The 20,247-nt window shown below is 33.7% G+C and overlaps 1 protein-coding gene across 2 annotated transcripts in view; it reads right to left on the bottom strand.

Moving 5' to 3' along the window:
- Positions 1-20,247, bottom strand: part of Phip (pleckstrin homology domain interacting protein) — a 106,465-nt gene that overhangs the window by 67,597 nt on the left and 18,621 nt on the right. For both annotated transcript variants that reach the window (XM_070010276.1, XM_070010277.1), the window contains exons 7-10: positions 11,793-11,953; positions 3,742-3,963; positions 3,419-3,519; positions 147-217 (exon numbers count right to left, since the gene is read on the bottom strand). In XM_070010276.1, coding sequence (XP_069866377.1) covers positions 147-217; positions 3,419-3,519; positions 3,742-3,963; positions 11,793-11,953 — 555 coding nt within the window. The remainder of the gene's footprint in view (positions 1-146; positions 218-3,418; positions 3,520-3,741; positions 3,964-11,792; positions 11,954-20,247) is intronic.

Raw genomic sequence — 20,247 nt, 5'->3', positions numbered from 1 at the left:
ACAGACTTTCCTGTCGGAGCTGGCTTTAAACCACAATCCTCAAGATCTCTAGCTAGGATTACAGATGTGAGCCACGGATACCTTGCTCTATTAGAAGCTTTCTAAGGAACAACTTAAGTGAAAAATTAGGGATGGGGGACTCTCACCAGCACTAAAAGAAGAACATATCATCTGAACTCCAGGCCGAGGGCGTTCTGTGAATTTTGCAGGTCTTGGACTACAATAAAGAAAATAAAACATTAAAAATTTTCTAAAGGGACCAGAACACCAGAAATAAGCCATTTCAAAAAACAGTCACAAAAACATAATTAAATAAGCAACAGATGGCTCCCTTCCTGAAAACAACTTTGATACCACATGTCATGTTCATAGGATCTTGCAAAATTCTAGGTACACTCTGTAGGATCTTGATGAGAAAAAAGTCTACACATAGAAGTCACCATCACACTAGATATTACTCGTATTTACTTCTAATTAAATCTAACAGGTTGTTTTTCATATAATAGCAACATAACAATACATAAAGAAACAAGTTACTTGTAAATGGGAACACATTAGAAAAACAGGTATTAACTGTCATTTCTAACATTCACCATTGTATTGGACATTAATTGAGCTTTTTGTTTATCTAATCTAATGTGATAAAACAGTCTGCCAAATGAAAATCTTAAGGCTGAAATGTTGTCATTTACAAAATTCATTCAAAATAAGGATCTTCAGAATTGAGTTATACTCTAATATATTTACATTGTTAACTTTTGGTTAGTATTTTTACACTAAATGTTATCAACTCTTTAAAAACAAAATTACGTATTTCAGTTTATACAATAGCTCTAACACATTAACAGTGTGTACATAATGCTCCTTCCTGTAAATCTTTACCTGTTTTTCTTTATTAGCAAAGAAAATGTAAAAATAATTAGGCTTTAACCTTAAGTGCAACTTTTACAATCCACAACATTTTTTAAAAGACAACAGATTAAAATTTAAGAGATCATTTTGGGGAAAAAATGTGCAAGTATAGTATTTTGACATAACAATTATAATTCTGAGGAATGACAATGATCCTTCTATTACAGAATGCTGAACAATTTTAGCAATATAGTTTTAGAAGATAAATTTGTACATAAACTTTTAAATTGATGTTTTTCTTATTATTCAGGAGCTCTTAGCACTGTTAAGGTTAAATTTTATTCAACTATAAACTTACCTAAATTCAAGTGAAATTATGACAATAACTAAATATGCCAGTTTCATACAATCTTATGGACTACTGTAGCTCTATTTCTGTGTTAATAGTTGGCACAAATACTCTTTAAAGTCAAGTCACCACTAGCTGGAATAAATTTCAAGACTATGCAAATAACCCTACAAACACCACCATTTCTAATCATCTTATATTTAGAAAGAAAAAAAAAGTAGGCAACCATAAAAAATTATTTTTGAATACACATTTGAAAAAGCATTTTTTGTGTGTTTTTTTTGTTTTTGGTCATTTGTGGAGCCTGAACTCTGGGCCTGGGCGGTGTCCCTCAGCTCTTCATCAGCTCAAGGCTAGCACTCTACTACTTGAGCCACAGTGCCACTTCCAGTTTTCTAGTGGTTAATTGGAGATAAGCGTCTCATGGGCTTTCTGCCTGAGCTAGCTTTGAACCTCGATCCCCAGATTTCAGCTCCTGAGTAGCTAGGATTACAGGCATGCACCTCTGCCGCCCAGCTGAAATGTTTTTTAAAGAAGTCTTTAGCTCAAGATTTCCTGAGTTCAAGTCACAGTCCTGCCATGAATCAGGTGTGTGACATAGGCAAGTTTCTGTTTTTGAACTTCAGTCCCTTTATCTGAGAAATGGGAATAATGACAGAAATCACTTCAGAGTTACTGGAAAAATTAATTTATTCCATGTAAGATGCTCTGTACAGTGTTCAACATACTCAATAAATACTATAATATTCAATAAGGTATAGATAGCCCATTAATGAATATGAAAAAACCTACTTCTCAAGGGTATAGAAACACTATTACACTCAGTAATATAATCAAGGAGCACAAACAAGGTGAAACAATTAAAACTTTGAAAAATATTGTTTATATCCTCACTTGCTAAATCACTTCTTTCACAAGGAGATAAAAATGGTTAGTTTCAATCCATACCACCAGCAATATCCTATCTTTTATTATGAAAGTTTATTAAAAGCAATTAAAGGGTAAGTGCTAATGGTTCACAATTGCAATCCTAGCTACTCAGGATACTGAGATATGAGAATCACTGTTAGAAGCCAGTCCAGTCTAATAATCACCAAAAACCCAGAGTGGAGGTATGGCTCAAGTGGTAGATCACTAGCCTTGTGTAAAATAACAATAAAAAAATATTTTTTAAGTCATCAGAATAGTGCCTATGCCCTGAGTTCTCCCCAGGCTTGTACCCCCAATCCATAATGCTTATATCTTTTCAAATAAAAGACACTTTTATAATGTTGCTAAGCTACAGTAGTTCCCTATTTCCCCTTCTGTAAGAACTAAACTGCAGAAATATTTGTATACATCAAGTTTAAAATATATCAGCTACCCACTGGAAACAGCTGTCTGAACAGTGTTTAGAAAATAGCAGATTTATGCATATTTCATTAAATAATCCAACTTCGGCTGACAATTATAAACAGATAAGTACTGAGGTATACCTTCTAATCTGATTAACTTTCTGAGATTCTAAGAAGAATTGTCTAGCTAAACTTTCAAATCAATGGTTACACTAATTCACTGTTCAGACATTGCTTATGGGCCAAATACAGCACTCTTTTACCTCACTTCATCTATTTAAGAGACAATACACAGAACAGACCAACAACAACAGAAACTACTTTCCTCTTGGTCCTGACAAGAAAATTCCTTTAGTTATAGGAAAAGAATTTAAATATTTCTTTTACCACAGTGTCTTTCATCATTTGTCCAGCCAACTTGTTTTGATAAACTGAAGATTTTAATAAGTACCCAACCTACATGTGCATACATATACATTCATGTGTAACTTTGTTTTACCTTTCTCTCTAGATCTACAATAAAATATTTGTAGATTCAGTAACACAATTAAAAATTACTCCAGAGAATGAAATTCCTAACGCAGGTATGTTATCAGCACACACACACAAAAAAAGCCACTGAAACAAAACTATATACAACACATAGAAAAAGATAATAAAAAAAGGTATTTCTGAAGGAAAAGAACAGGGCGAGGGCAAAGAGAAAGAAAGCATGTAAGTTAATGCAAGAAAATTTTCTGTGAAGCATGAAAAAAGGGAAATGTTAAAGAGGTCAGTGAAAAGACAAAAAGAATTTACTTAAAAAAACAAAGTAATTTATTCTTAATTTTGACTATTTTTGCAATTCTAATCATTAAACACATGAAATAAAATAGCAACTGACTTTATTTTAAGTGTTCCAGCATCCCACAGCCAAAAACAAATAGTGCCATCTGCTCCAGTAGAAGATAGATATCTCTTTGAACCACTGCACAATGGCGAAAACTAAAAAAAAAAAAAAAAAAAAAAAAATCACAGGGGGAAAAACAAAATTTTTTAAGAGTGAAATATTCCAGATAACTTATTTTACCACACTAAAAGCTATTAAAATTAACTGAAACTCAAGAGTATGAGTCTATATAATTTGTAAAACCAGAAATATTCATTTAATATACTAGATTACAAAACTTCTTAAAACTTAGTTTCAAAAAGGATTGAAACAATTACCTGTAGTGATGTAATAGATGCACTATGCCCCTGAAGAACAGCTAAAGGTGCACATGTTCGAAGACACCAGACACGAATCATTTTGTCACAACTCCCAGCTGCTATCATAGTATTCTCATAGTTCACCGCCATGTCTGATATTTCAGCAGCATGTCCTCTTAAAGTAGCCAATAACCTCCCATCATCTGTTGCCCAGATTTTCACAAGACAGTCATCAGAACCCTTTAAATAAAAGATACAAAACTCATATGTGTATTACGTCTATTCCCCAGAATTCTATTAGGTAGATTCTCATGTTTTTGTCCTGATTGTGATCCTCCTACATATCAATATAGTCAGGATGACATGTACATGCTGTCACATCCAGCATTTTTGTGGAGATGATGTTCTCAAACCATAATCCTACCAGTATTTGCCTTGCAAGTAGCTATAATTACAGTTGTGAGCAACTGTGCCAAGTCTTTACAAACAGAGCCCTACAAAAGAATTTGAACCTGAACCTGGTTGTGATGGCACACAACTGTACATTAGCTACTCCAAAGACTGGGAGGATCAGGGTTTGAATCCAGACCAGACAAAATGTTAGCCAGATAGACAACACACCTAAGCAAAAGTTGCGTGCCTGTAATGCTAGTTATGTAATAAGCAGAGGAATGAAGATTGCTTCCCAAGGCCAGCTCTAGGGGTACAGAGGGGAGGCTGTATCAGAAAATAACTTAAGTAGAAAAGGCCAAAAGACTATCTACAATTAAGTAACAAAAATGTTGTAATGAAAGTATACCTCAAGTAGTAGAGTACCAGCTGTGAGCAAAGAAGCTGGGTGAGAACAAGAGGCTCTGAGCTCAGGCCCCAGTATCTACACACACACAAGAAAAGAAAAAAAATCTATCTAGTAACTAATGACAAAAGTATGATCAAAGGCACTGAAATGTGAAATAACTGAAGTATTCATGGAACTGCTAATCTACAATCTAATTCAGAGTGAGGTATAAAGGTAGGAGGATGAAGCAATGTGATATGTAATATAAATTAATAAAGGGTATCACAGATGAGTAACAGGATCAAATTTTAAAAATAATAATCTGTTATCAGCATGAACATTCTACAAAATAAAACATTTCAACATTGATATAACAGTATGCAGGCAGAAGAGAATGAGTGATAAAACTGAATTACTAGAGCATAAGGTGGTTACTATGAAGAGTCAAAGATTATTGATTTTGCATAGGAAGTAAACAAAGAACTATAGCAGACCATGAAAATTTTCAAAAAAAAATGCCTGGCATATGTGAGAACACTTGGCAATTGCTGAATAGTAAAATAAAGACCTTAAGATATTTGTTCAACTCCACTTCTTTAAGCGGAGTCAAGTTCTTCACTTCATCTGTTTAATGACGGAAACATAACACAATGCATTCAATTTTCTAAGCATGGACTAAAAACATTTGAAAAATGAGTGTACCTGCATTAAACATGTGTAAGCATTTTATGGCTATTTATATAACATTTGTGTTTTTTGTGAGGAATAACTAATCTAGAGATGATTTATAGTAGATGTGAGTTATACGCAAATGATATGACATTTTATGTAAGGTATGTAACCATGGTATCATGTAAACATGGTATCATTTAGTGAAGGGTCTATAGTGTTTAGCTGACATTTTAAATACCCAAAAATAGAATTTACGGTATTTTAAATGTCAAGATATCTTGTCAATAAAGGATGAAAACAATGAAGGTAAAAAGAATACATATTTTGTCCTGAAAGCACAGTAGTACAGACAGTATTTGAAACTACAAAAGAATAGAACCAGGAAAACTCGTATTTGTCTAAGAATTTGCTTATTCCATTGCTACAAAAAGACCAAATGCACTATAATCTTTAAAAATGTGCTTTTGAACAGACATTTACAGTGAGACCACTGTTACTTTTTTCAAATATTTTTTATGCAGTAAAGGTAATGGTTCCACTGATCATGCCTTCCAGCACGCCACTAGGTCTTTTCTAATTCCTAGCTTTTTGTTAGTCTAAAAATAGTTCAAATTTTAGAATGGCAACATTTCTTCAAATAAAAAAGTTTGAGAGACAAAACAGATAAACACAAACATGAACATTTTCTATAGATGAAAATATACACCATGTCTATTACTACATCTAACTTGATTGTTCTGAAGTAAAAAGGTCTATAGATCTCTTACTTGGCTTATTTTGTTAAGATCCTGGATTTTCCTTAATAATTAAAACACCAACTACTAACAAAAATTTCATGAAACAATTTCAAACATAGAACCTCAAATCAATCAAATTGAATGCACAAACCATCAGAGAGCTTAACATCAATGCCCCAAAATTTAATAAATTAGTTTTCAGAAGGCCTCTTTAAAAGGCTTAATTCAACAAAGTGTTGTTTATTGAACAGAAAGCTAAGTTACAAAGTAACTTGTTAAAAGTTCTTTTTTTTATGGCTTACTGAGCAGGTACTCTGACAATGTAAATAAAATACATGCTGAACTCATTAAAGATGCTGTTACAAAACAAAGTGTTGTAGATTACAGATGACAACTATGTAGTGTTAAATAATGAAGAAAATACAGAGTGCAGAAGTGAGTGACAAAGAATAGTTAACCTTTTTGCAAGCAGAAAACAGCATACTTCAGGAATAGATTACTTTGCTGAGATGATCTTAAAATTTAAATGTAGATAATGTACAACTTTTCCCTGATTTAAAAAAAGAAAAGCTTCAACCATGTAGTCAAATTGAAGATTACTACTTGGACATAAAAATAAAAGAATTACATGATTTTTTACTTCAAATACCTCAAGAGATTCAGTATTAAATACAAAGTTTATTGCTACTGGCTGAATAAACAGATTTCTAACTTCTCTTGTTACTACATACTTATAACATGAGTCATCACTCTCAGCTCACTTTCATTAGAAACAGAAAGCAAAGTCAAAGATGTCATTTACACTGTCACCTATAATACAACTTCATTTTCTTATTCAACCTAAAAAGTACTTTGCTCTTCAGGCAGAACTAAAACTTGCTTACAATGTATATTTTGTTCATTTTTTTCCCCAAGAGGAGATCATCAATATTCTTATTAATCTACTGTTTCATTTCCCTTACAAATATGCCTAAACATCAATGTCAATCTGTCAGTGTCTGTTTACTGTATGCACCCGATACTTTACCAAGCACTACAATTCTAAAAGTGTTAAGTCTTCACTTGTAAGAAATTCACAATAAAGCCTTTACAAAATAACAGGAAATTACAAATTTCAATGGAAGTGCTTCAGACATAGAAAACAGACTGCCACTGTTTATCATCAAGCTTTATTAGACTACAGTAAGTATATACATGAAAATTCTTAATTCCCATCCTTTTCTCGGTGCTTTGCTGTTACTCCTATTCCTAACGTTAGAATAAGACATCTTTTTCAAGCTCATTGTTTTAGTCTGAGTACTATATTAAAATATCTTAAGACTGGGAAATTTCTAAATAACAGGAATGCATGGCTTATAGTTGTAGAGAATGAAAAGTTCAGAATCAAGGAGCCTACCAATTAAATGTCTAGTAAAAATTCTCTCTCTGCTTACTGGGCAACCCCTAGCTGTGTCCTTGTATGACATACAGGGCAAAAAGGCCCTCTTGAGTCTCTCTTCTTTAAGGTGATTCATTCCATTCATTAAAGGACCCATCTCTTAATATCACTTTGGGGATCATGTTTCAACATAGAAATTTGGGGGTTGGAAGGGCACAAATATTCATAACAGCATTTATCAATGACCTTCACACAATACCTTCAAATCCTAAGCTTTTAGGGTTTCTCTTCTATAGCATACTCATCTCTTGGCTTCTAAGACACTCTTCCCCACCCTTAACCTCTAAGGCAACTCTACCTCAATTACTGACAGACTGTTCTTCTGTCTGCTTTAAAGGTTGAAGGTTCAGTTTTTTAAGTTATGTATACTCAAAGCAAAATATTCTTTTTCTCTAATGAATGATTTCTAAACTACATCTTTTAGCCGAGATATCTCTCTCATATTCCCACTGCTACTGAGCATTTCTATTTTCTTTTCTAAACAGAATTCTAAGACATCTTTAAAAACTTTTCCACTCAAATACTTACCATGGTAAATAAGAGACATTCTAAATTGTTGAACAACTTTAAAACATGTCACCTCATACTCTTCCCTTCTTTTTACATACAAAGCACTGTCAAATCTTAAAAATCATATTGTAACCTATGATTTTATCCCTTCTTTCACTATGACTGTTCAAGCTCTAATGATTTCTTTCATGGACCACTGTCAATGCACCCTTAGTTTCAACCTATCTTTCACAATCATATGTTAAAGACATTCTGCCCAGTGTCACTGCACACACCTGTACAAAAGAAGTTAGAAGCTCTTTGTCTTAATTTTAAAAAGGCACATTCTACTCATCCTCCTATCTCAAGTCATCATTTGTTCTTCTTGGCTTTCAGGAAAGAGGCCCCAGGCCTTGTAGGTTATAAAAGATTATTTCATCCTGCCTATCAACATCTCTAGTTATTTTGATGACAACTTTATTTAGGCTATGCCATATCCCCAATAACATAATTATATGTTATATTCCCCAAAGTTTATAAATATTTTTTTCTCTCTAAGTCTGCATTATCTAGCTCAAGCAGTGTCATTTCCAGTATTACTGTTAACAGTTTCTGGTACTTTGAACCAAGTACCTTTCCTGTGATACTTAAGTACTTTAGGTGCCCTCTCTCAAAATTCTTACTATAGGTTTAATATTGCCTGTTTATCATTGTAATTCTCCAAGGACAGACACTAAATCTTTCAATTCTATATACTGTATACTTTATTATAACTTCTTACATTGATTGAAATAGATAATGTTCCTTTGCCCTAATTTGACTGTGCTATATTTTACCTTCCTGGAGAAAGGGGGTAGGGGAGAGGAGAAATCTGTCTTTGATGTAATCATCTTTCAGTTTTTTTCCTTAGTCTTGAGAATTCATTAATTCTGTTTTTTGTTGGTAAATAATATAAATTAAGAGAAGTATTTTGAACCAAGTGGAAAATTCTTAAAAAGTTAAGGGAAAATTAAATAAAATCTGACACAATTATTTTATCTCCTCTGTAGGCTTTTAAAGTTTTGTTGGCTTTCTTCCCCCTATCAGTATTGCGGTCACACTCATTAATAAAATTCTGACACAAAAAAGAGACAAATTTTCCTAATATAAAATTTCACTTACTCATTTGGATATCCTCTTAAACTCTATATAGCATTTATAAATGCTTTATTGGGCAAAATATAAAATTTACATAAATGTATATAGAACATTAACAGCAAGAGCAGTTAAAACTTCCTGACTTCTTTCTATACACCTTGACCACTGCTTACATGCATTATTTTTACTCCCACAAAAGTTGTTAGCTTAATTACCTTAATCATCTATTCCTGTTTTCTTTTTTAAAAGACAATAAAACTAGAGATTTAAACAAGTGAGGTTATCTCCTACAGTTGAACTACTAAGAAGTAACAGTCCTGATGAAGAGCCCTTGAGGTAATCTGTTAAAGTTACACTACCAGGAAGTAATACTCATGAGGAAGAGCCTGATTGATGCCTGACAAGAGCCATATACTTCCTATAGCTGTGCCTGTTTAGAAAAGGTAATAGAATTAATCCCTAGAAAAACTACGAATGTATCTACACAAATATCTTAGAAATAAATTTGCAAGGTCTAAAATCTACAAATACACAGAAAGGGAATATTTATTGGAGCATTAACAAATTGTCATTGTAGCAGAAACTTCTCATTGGTCAATCATTAGAATCTACTGTCCCAAAGCTTTATCCCATCAATTTTCAAAACTGATTTTCAAACCATTAGCATCTAGTGTCTCCTAGCTGAATGATAAAACATCCACCATCCATTCTGCTTTATGAGGCAATATGAAGAGTGAGCTCCTATGTGTCCTACCACTACAGCTTAAGTAAAAATATCTTAAAAGTAAAAACTTTTTGAAAACTGCTCTCACCTTTGCATATCCTACTGCAAGGTAACATTTAGAATCAGTAACTGCAAATCACCAGTAGAAAACTAAAAAGACTAAGAGTTTGACACACAATTAGAAAATTACATAACATCCTTAAAAATACCTTATAGATCCCCGGTAAGACCTTCAAAACAAGTTAAAAAAAAAAGTATAAACAAGAATTAGGTTCCTCTTCACTATCATTCTTATTCTCCAAACCAAATGGCCTTTAGCGTGGGAATTAAGTATTTAGAAAATGACTGCAAAGTTTTTTACACAAGGCTAGACAAGCACGTTAACAATAAATGTTTAATAATATTTCAGTAGGGTTTCATTTTATAAAAATCTAACGGCTTCAAATTCATATCAAACCACATAATGCTTCATTATGCATGATAAATGCTATAATCTCCATGATTTTATTTTGTGATGGTTCTGGTGCTTGATCTCAGGACCATTTTGTTCATGCCTGGAGTTCTACCAATTAAACCACACTTCCAGTTTCAATTTTTTGTTGGTTAACCAGTGTTAAAAGTCTCTAGGATTTGTCTGCCAGAGCTAGTTTTGAACCTTATGCCTCATCTCACCCCCCTAACTAGCTAGGCATGAGTCACAAGTGTCTGGACTGCCTACCATTTTAAGTTCCTTCAAGGTGATTTATTTACATTGAAAATAAAGTACATTATTATATGTTTTAAAAAATAATGTCAGTGCAATGGCATAACCTAATAGTTACCAAAATAAAGTGCAAATGCAATGTAATATTTCTTGCTCTTTGTTTCACTTACTAACTTTTTAAAAGAATTCTTTCAAACTTTAGAAATGTTGAATGTGCTTTAGGTTTTGAGGTGAATAATAAACCTAAATAACTAATTTTCAAGTACCATTAAAGAATAAATTACTACTGTAGATATAACACTTCATCAAATGCAGCTGTCTGAAAAGGGTGACATGTTGGAAAATTTAGAAATCTTCATTTTATTGCAGAGAACACTGCAGAGAAAACGTAAGGTGAAGGAGAACAATTCTGATAGAAGAAAAGTATACAAATGCCTGGATAAAGATAGTAATCAAATGTATAAGAACTCTATCCCATATTCTTCTATTTAGCTGTTTCACAGATGACTATGAATGGGAAGTGAAGAAGTAGGTCTTGGTTTATAAACAAGATATACTTGTATACTTTCGGCTTACAAGATAATGTGCAATAATACTAGTGTAATAAGTATTATTCATAATAATGTAACAGTTAAGATACCTGAAAATACATCCAAATATTAAAAAAATCCTTCACTTAAATGTAAAAAATTCTTCAAAAAGTTAGAAGAATAAATAAACCTAGAGAGCTTTAAAACTAGTATCAAGCAAGTATGGTGGCTTTACTCAGGAAGCTGAGGTTGGGAGTTTTGTCTCCCAAACCACCCTCTGAAAAAGCATTTGTGAGTTACTATTTCAAATCTGGGTGTAGTATGAAATCTTAGCTATAGGATCATGGTACAGCCCTGGATCTAGCCAAAAAGAGAGCTATTACCTCAAAACAACCAGTGCAAGAAAGGGTCAAAAGTGTGACTCAGTGAAAGAGTGCCTATATATCTAAGTGTGAAACTATCAAGTTCAAACTCTGTATTGAAAAAAAAGGAGAAAAAAAATGCTACGAACCTCAAATTTTCTTCTATCATTATTTAAAAGGATTTCTTTTCAAGCTATCCAGTGACTTTCTATAAAATGGTACATGATTTACTTATCAATGTTTGATTAGCTTTAATACTATGACATTTTATAAAATGCCAAATTGTGTTCTTATTTAAAATGTAAACCCATAAAACTGTAACTTACATATGACCTTTCCAAACTTGAATAATGTCCAAATTAAGTAAAATCTTGTTATGACCTATTAAATAAATTACCTAAATTTTGTTTCCCATTAAAAAATGTTTTTATTTCAAGTTCACCTACAAACAATGCTTCTTCAATTCTATCCATGAATAAAATACATGAAAACTACTTACAGTAAAGATGCGTCTACCAGTTCGATCAAAAGTTACACAGTACACAGACGACAAGTGTCCAAGAATTCTCTTATGCATTTTCATGTGCTGATATACTGCAGTAGGAACAAGACGCTCAAGTCTGTATTTCCCATTCAACTTCCTTGAAAACAGAGTATCGGCTGCCAAGAAAACAGGAACATGAATATAACTCAGAAATACATTTTCTTAAATAATAAAATTTTAAGAATTCACCTATTTCTATTTGTCATATGGTGTAAAATAAAGTATCTTTATTTAATTTGACTCCTAGACTTCAAAATAGTCAATAAAAACATAGATTTCAGGGACTGAGAAGGTGGCTCAGTGGTACAGTGCTTGCCTTGCATGCCTGAGGCCCTGGGTTCGATTCCTCAGCACCACATAAGCAGAAAAACCCAGAAGTGGCCCTGTGGCTTAAGTGGTAGAGCACTAGCCTTGAGCTGAAGAGCTGAGGGACAGTGCCCAGGCCCAGAGATCAGGCCCCGCGACCGACAAAAATGAACAAACAAACAAAAAAAAACCCATAGATTTCAATTGAAATAAAATAAATTCAATACTATTCATTTTAAAAGCAAGTAATCACTAGGCTGAGATCTGAGGTTCAAAGTCCATATGGGCAAGAGAGTTCATGAAACTCTTACTCTAATTAACCACCAAAATGCCAAAAGTGCAGCTATAATTCAAGTGGTAGAACACCAGCCCTGAGTGAAAAAACTAAGTGACAATGCCTAGGCCTGAGACCAGCAGAAATATAAACTAATTAAAAACTAAAACAGAAGTATGCAAACCAAGTTAAATGCATGAAGCTAGGATTAAAATCCAAACTTCCTAAGTCTTGGACTGAAACTCCTTTTTAAAAAAAGGAAGTATTTTATATATAGTATTACTTCTTTAAAAGTGTCCTAGGAGGGGCTGGGAAGGTGGCTCAGTGGTAGAGCTCTTGCCTTGCATGCTCGAGGCCCTGGGTTCAATTCCTCAGCACCACATAAGCAAAAAGAAAAAAGCCGGAAGTGGCGCTATGGCTCAAATGGTAGAGCGCTAGCCTTGAGCTGAAGAGCTGAGGGACAGCGCCCAGGCCCAGGGTTCAGGCCCCATGACTGGACCCAAAAAAAAAAAAAAAAGTGTCCTAGGAGATAGGTTTTCTCACAAGAGTTAAAACTGAAATCTAGATGTTTATTTTCACTAATCAGTAAAACTTGAACACCAAATACCTTAGAAACTGTTTAAGAAATCTTTGAAAAAGTGAAGGCATGATTAAAAAACTAGCCATATTGGGAATATCCCCAAATTCAAGATTTCCTCTCCTAAAGCCCCTAAGCTTCTGCTGTCTAATTAATTTGTTTTAACTATTCTTCAAGACCTGACTGGGTCTTTAAACCTGATATACTTGATGCTAGCCTATCATGCTTTCCTTCAACTAAATTATTACTAATTTTCCTTAATGATAACTTTTGAAAAGATACTCAAAACATATTTTCACTGGATTATTAATCTCTGGATTATCTTTTAATAGGTTTTTTTTCCCAATCAAGATGCCATCTACATTGGACAGTTAGCACTGCAGTTTCTCAATTTAGTCCAACAGAAAATTAACATACATACAAAATACTATTTAATTCAGATTTAGAGCCTTGAATTATGTCCTAAAGTAAAATTATATCCTAAAGTAAACAAAACATTCAGATATAATGTAAAGTTTATGTCCAATATATGTTTAGCTCATATTACATTTACAAGCCGAAATTGTTTAAATCTTGGGTCATGGTGAGAAGACATGAAAACAGACAGTTTGAAGTTTAAACAATATTTCAAAGAAAAGCTGCATTATGCTTTCCTGTTCTTTCAGTACGGCAACCCTTTTATATTCCAATAGTGTTTCATTTTGTATTATAATATAAATTCTATAAAACCTATTCTAACACCTTGGAAACTCTAAGATGGTTGTAAATCTGACAGTTTTGAACTGGGGTATTTAGAGCTAGTTATACATCACAGAGATTAGAGAGTTCCCATTACAGATTTGCTATATACATATTCTTCTTATTCAGAAACAACCTGATAAAGTTAATGTATTTTTAACACTTTGGTTCCCAATTAATTTTGTGCATACAAAACCACAGATATCAATGGTCCTGACAAAAGAGAACTCAAAGCATCTAGGCACCCAGGACCAGTGACATTTCAAACTCAAACAAAAAAATTACATATCATACAAACATTAATTCTGCTACCAAGATGTACTATAATTCCTTCTACTGAAATCCATGAATTTTCAAAATGTCAAATTTCATGAAAGTACTTAACACTGTTCAACTGCTGGAGATAAACATCAAAACCATTACTGCACGAGGAAAACCCAGCAAGTAAGATGCCATGAAAACCATTTAAAACTCGCTGATGAAAGTATTGTCTAGTCAAAACGTATTCTTTTTACACCTAAGAAAGTATTGCTGCTATCTTAAACACAGATCCTATTGAGTCTTTGAAATGAACTAGAATTATATCTTTTGAGAGTCTTCTGAAAAAAGATTTTTTCATTTTCTTTCCAGTCAACTATTCAAGTGAAACTTTCCAGAGACACACTAAAAGTGAAATATATTTATTGTTAAAACTGTATTTCACACTACCCTTCAAATGCTTAGTCACCAATGCTTATACATCTAACTGGAGAAGAGACTTTACTATCAATCATTAATCTACAGTGCGGCAGCACTAAGAGACACGATATAGTGAAAATAATATGTAGCGTTTCCAGGACATTAGTTGGTGGTTCAAACTTTCTAACTACAGGAGTTAGAAAATATATGTATGGTTCAGTAGCTGAAGTATAACTAAGGAGACTGAATTTGAGTAAAGCCTGACTAATATCAAATAGGTAGGTAAGTTTTACAACAATGGAAAGAAGAATCTGTGAGTCACATTCAATGAATGTGCATAGCAAATATCTCACTACTAGAACTTAACTACTTTATTAAATTCTTTACTTCATTTACAATGTAACACACAGCCTTTTAAATAATAGGGTATATAAATGAATCTTACATATACAAGATGGTTTATTTACAACCCACTCACTACCTGTAATTCCTGACACCCTTTTATATAATGCATTTTTGTTATCACTTATTGCCTGGTAATATACATTTATTTGGATATTATGCAATTTGCTTATTTCCTGCATATTCCCACTACAGCATAAGCTCCATATGGTAGGACTTTACTTTCTTCTGTCTTGTACTTTGGTTAGCTTTAAGAGCTTAAAGTTATAGCTGGTGCTTAGCAGATCAATACATATTTGGCAAATTAACAATTATGTAGTAATAAAGTAACTAGATTTAGGAATAAAATGAAAGTGAGCCAGACAACGGTAGTCATGTAACAATCCTAGCTCCTCGAGAGGCTGAGATCTTAGGATCCAGATTCAAAGCCAATGAAGCAAACAAATCTCAATCAAGCAGGAAAAGCCTGAAGTAGAGACATGGCTCAAGTGGTAAAGTGCCAGCTATGAGCAAAAATGCTTGAACAAGAAGAGCCCATGTGCTACAAAAAAACAAAACAGCCACCACCAAAAAGATGAAGATACTTTTATGTGACATATGAAAAGAGTCAAAAAAATCTAAGTACTTCAACTATCCTGTTAAAAGGATTTCATTTACAAAGGAGAAAATCTATTGCATAATTTTCTCAAAGAAATAAAATTTCCAAAAATCAATGCCAGTTACTCATTTGAAGTAATACTTTAATACTGCAGGCAAAAGCAACAAAATAACTAAACACAATTATTTATAAGAAATAAGTCTGAATGTTCTTTGAAGCAAAATATGTACAATTATTAATGAATAAAAAGCCTACAACTTCTAAATAATAGCTTAAACTAGAAGCATATCGAGATATGGGTTCATACCCATAACTAGCTTAGATAACAGTATGATAAAATACCACTTGTCACTTCTTACTAGTTCACTTTCTTTCTCAAAAATTGATTTATTTCTCTATTATAATACTAATGAATACTCCAATTTAGAAAATAGGAACAAAAGTGAAAGAAGCCTAACACAATTTGCAAAGAGTTTTCCTCATAAACCATACTTAATAGTTCTTCCATATTTCGTTAATAAATTAAGAGGCTATAAGTGTGATGTATTTGTGTTCAAATCTGACACTGTAGAGACTTAAAAGCTACTCTTCATAAACTTCAATTACTGTAGTTACATTAAAGCAACATTTCCATTTCCCATAACACACTTGACTGTTATATTATGCTGTTCTCTCACATCTCACAATCTCAAGTTTCACATAATCACTTCTATCAATATTTTCATTTTATTTCTTCTTCAACTTCAATATCAAGAATTTTCTTGGGCTGAGAAGGTGGCTCAGTGGTAGAGCACTTGCCTTGCATGCCAGAGGCCCTGGGTTCGACTCCTCAGCACCACATAAGCAAAAAGAAAAAAGCCGGAAGTGGCGCTGTGGCAAGTGGTAGAGCGCTAGCCTTGAGCTGAAGAGCTGAGGGACAGCACCCAGGCCCAGAGTTCAGGCCCCACGACCGGACCCCCCAAAAAAAAAACAAAATAAAATAAAAAAAGAATTGTCTTACTGAGAAAACAGTAAAATATTTAAACGTTTTCTTTTGCTTATTGTGGCTTAAATTTCTCATTTAACCTTTAATGTACCTGTAGTGTTAGTACACATTGAGATAAATCATTAGAGATATTTATTCCTTCCCAAGTACCCATTTGTTTCTAACATTCCAATTTACTCATCTCTTTTCTAATATAACAAAGGGGTACACGGATTAAGAAAGGACATCAGGGTAGTTTACCAAAAGAATTTTGTTGTTGTTGTTAGTTGTGGGGCCTGAACTCTGGGCCTGGACATAGTCCCTCAGCAGTTCAGCTCAAGGCTAGTGCTCTACCATTTGAGCCACAGTGCCACTTCCGGCTTTTTCTGCATATGTGGTACTAAGGAATTGAACCCAGGGCCTCATGCATGCAAGGCAAGCACTCTACCACTGAGCCACCTTCCCAGCCCCAGAAGGATGCTTTAAGTAATTTTCATTAAATTCACTTTTATATCTCAATCAACTACTTTTATCCTAGCTGTAATTCTGGATAAAAACACTTGGAAGACTCCCAGATACTGAGAGTAAAATGCAAAATTAATTGTTTTATATTTGATAAATACAGAAAAAGTTTCTTAATTAAAATACCAAAGAGGAATTCTGGGTATTTAGTACGTAGATTTCATTTGAATTTTTACAATCTGTACAAACAAAGGTTTTATAACTGACTAAGCTAATATTAGAAAACACCAAGGTTTGGAAATAAATAAACTACAAACATGAGAGCAAGTTACAATCTGACTTAGCTCTCTTACGTCATCAATGATGAGGAATTAGATTTATCAAAGACATAATGCTGTATTTATGACCAGATGTTTAGATAGTAATTTCTACAGAAAGGATTAAGTTCACTACAAATATAGTTATCTTTATAGGGTATGTTGATTTCAGAATGTAAAGCACATGCATTGTGTGGGCATAAAAATTACATAAAATGTTACTCACTTTAGAGAATAGCAAAACTGCGTTAGTGAAAAGGAACTCAGTAGGAGTCACAAAACAAATATGTAACTATAATTCTCTAAAACAAAGAGGCTATGCTAAAAATACAAGAATCAAATACCCTGAAAAAAAATGAAGAGGAAAGCCACCACGACTTGGAAAGGTTCCTACTGCAAGGTTTTCAAGTATGTTAAGATAATCCTAGCTATTCAGGAAGCAGAGATCTGAGGATCTTGGTTTGAAACCAGCAGGAGCAGAAAAATCTGTGAGACTCTTATCTCCAACTAATCATAGAAAAAGCCAGAAGTGGAGCTGTGGGCCCAGATTTTAAGTCCTAAGACAGCAAAACGCAAAAACAATGTTAAGATGGTAGAGCACACCCATAATGCCACTTTCCAGGGAGACAGATTTTTGGGAGAATCATATATGGAGGCAAGCCTTAGCAAAAAGTGAGACCTACATAAACAAACATGTTTTGTCTGTTGATTTCTGTCTCTCAGCCCAGGCACACAGGAAGTATAAATATAAGGACTGCAGCACAGGTGGGCCAGGCAAAAAAAAAAAAAAAAAACAGACTTTACTTGAAAATTAAAAGCAAAAAGGGCTGGAGATGGGCTTCAAGTGATGGGATTCAACTGCTTAGCGAAAGAGTGAGAACCTGAAGTTAAACATAGTACCACCAAAAACAAAAAAACCTTACTGAGTCAGGTGTCAGTATGGCTTACATCTATAATTCTACCTACTTATGAGGCTCAGATTGAAAAGGCTCAAGCCCAGGACAAGCAAATAGTTTGGGAGAATCCTTAAAGAGATGAATGTGGGCAGGGAGCCTGTTATCCTAGCTATCATGTGAAGTCTAAAATAAGCAAATCATGCCCAGGCACATGGCTAGGCAGGAAGCAAAACCCTTTATCAAAAATAACCAGCGAAAGAAATAGGGCTGAAAGTGTCTCAGCCATAAGACACCTGCCTGCCGAACAAACATGAGATCCCTAGTTCAAACTCAATACTGACCAATGAAAAGAAATGGAATTAATAAATACGAAAATAAGCAGGGTATATAAAATGTGATTATGATAAGTAGGAAGTCTACAAAATAGATATTTATGCAACGCTTTTCTATAAGCCAGACCCTATTCAAAACATTTTATACTTATTCTGTTTAATCTCCACCCAGTATTTGAGGTTAGTACTATTAATCTCATCAAGGAACTAATACTTTTCACTAAGAAAGTGAAGGCTAAAATGTAACCTTCCCAGAGGTAGAGCTCAGGTTTGATTAACAGTATGGTGCCAAACAAAATACTCTTTACTACATGCTGACCAGGAGGATAAATACTAAGAAAAAAAGACTGACAGGAAAAGTTTCTAAGTATAAACAGTAGACAGTAAAGACTGATTTTTGAGTTCTGTTTCCTAAACTTTCTCTATTCATTCTAATTTTGTAATTAAGGTATAGCTCAATCTAACAAGGAACTTTAAAAAAACAATACAAAATGTAAATGTCTACAGATTACCTTAAATTTAGTCTGATAGAAAATAGACTCTAGAATAAGACACAAGAACTTAAAGAACACTAAGAGCCAGCATAGTGGCACATGCCTCTAATTCCAGGATCTCAAAGTCTGAGGTAGGAGAAAGGCAAGTTAAAGGCTAGCCTTGGACTACCTAGATAGTTCAAGGTCAGCCTGGGCTACTCAGAGACTCTGTCTTGAAAAGGCAATTACAAAAAAAAAAAAAACCATAAAAGTAAAATGTATATGAAATGAATCTATATTTTGCTATAATGTCCATTTCCAGTTTGATAATGGATTAAAAAATGGTCTACTATACAGAATTCACATCCAGTTTAATTTAAAAGCTCTAAAATGATAAAACAGTACATCAATTTAGAGAAATATGTCAAGACAGTTTGGGTACTAATTTATTTAAGAGGGACCATGTAAGAACAATTAATTCAATAGAGGCACAATGAAAAGGCTTTCTATAAAAATTCTCCTGAGGTTACTAATACAAATATTAAGAGGACATGATAACAAAATACTTCTAATTATCTCAAGAAATAATCTAGAAAATAATTCCATATAGGTTAGTTTATTTTTACAACATCATCTACATTACAAGATAAATCACTGCAGTACTAATAGTAAATCTAATGATCAATAATCTCAACTTCAAAGAAGATTGCCACATTAGGATAAGGATAATCCTATAATCAGCTTTTGGTCCATTTAAAAAGGTAGTAGGGAATATAAGATTAAGTGAAAATAATCACACAGGGAATACAAATCCCATGAGCGTTTCTTATTTTATGACTGCAACTTAAATGAATATACAATAGTAGCTACTCTCCAAATATTTACCCATAGTTTTGGTGTTTTACTTTATCTCCTATTTGAAAGTCTCCTATGTTTAAAAATTCAGCAGGTACCATAAAAGACTTATTATGATACTGGACAAAACCCACAGTAATTTAGTTTTTTGGTAATTCTCAGGCTTTTGCTTAGGTCTGCCACTGGTTCCAAGTAGCTGGAAGAACACATCACCATCATACCTGGTCTTCCTTTACTTTTAAAGTCTTTATGGGAGACCATTCGTTCCTCTGCAACTTCCTTAAAAAGCTGAGCAAGGGGCTGGGAAGGTAGCTCAGTGGTAGAGCACTTGCCTTGCATGCCTGAGGCCCTGAGTTCGATTCCTCAGCACCACATAAGCAAAAAGAAAAAAGCCGGAAGTGGCGCTGTGGCTCAAGTGGTAGAGCGCTAGCCTTGAGCTGAAGAGCTGAGGGACAGCGCCCAGGCCCAGAGTTCAGGCCCCACGACCGGACCCCCCCCCCAAAAAAAAAAGAAAGCTGAGCAAATTATTATCCTGTTA

The sequence above is a fragment of the Dipodomys merriami genome, unplaced genomic scaffold, assembly GCF_024711535.1.
Source record: "Dipodomys merriami isolate MVZ:Mamm:240054 unplaced genomic scaffold, mDipMer1.0.p SCAF_8, whole genome shotgun sequence".
In the NCBI taxonomy this organism is placed as follows: domain Eukaryota; kingdom Metazoa; phylum Chordata; class Mammalia; order Rodentia; family Heteromyidae; genus Dipodomys; species Dipodomys merriami.
The sequence above is the reverse complement of the archived record's forward strand: the minus strand, read 5'-3'. Positions and strand labels throughout refer to the sequence as shown.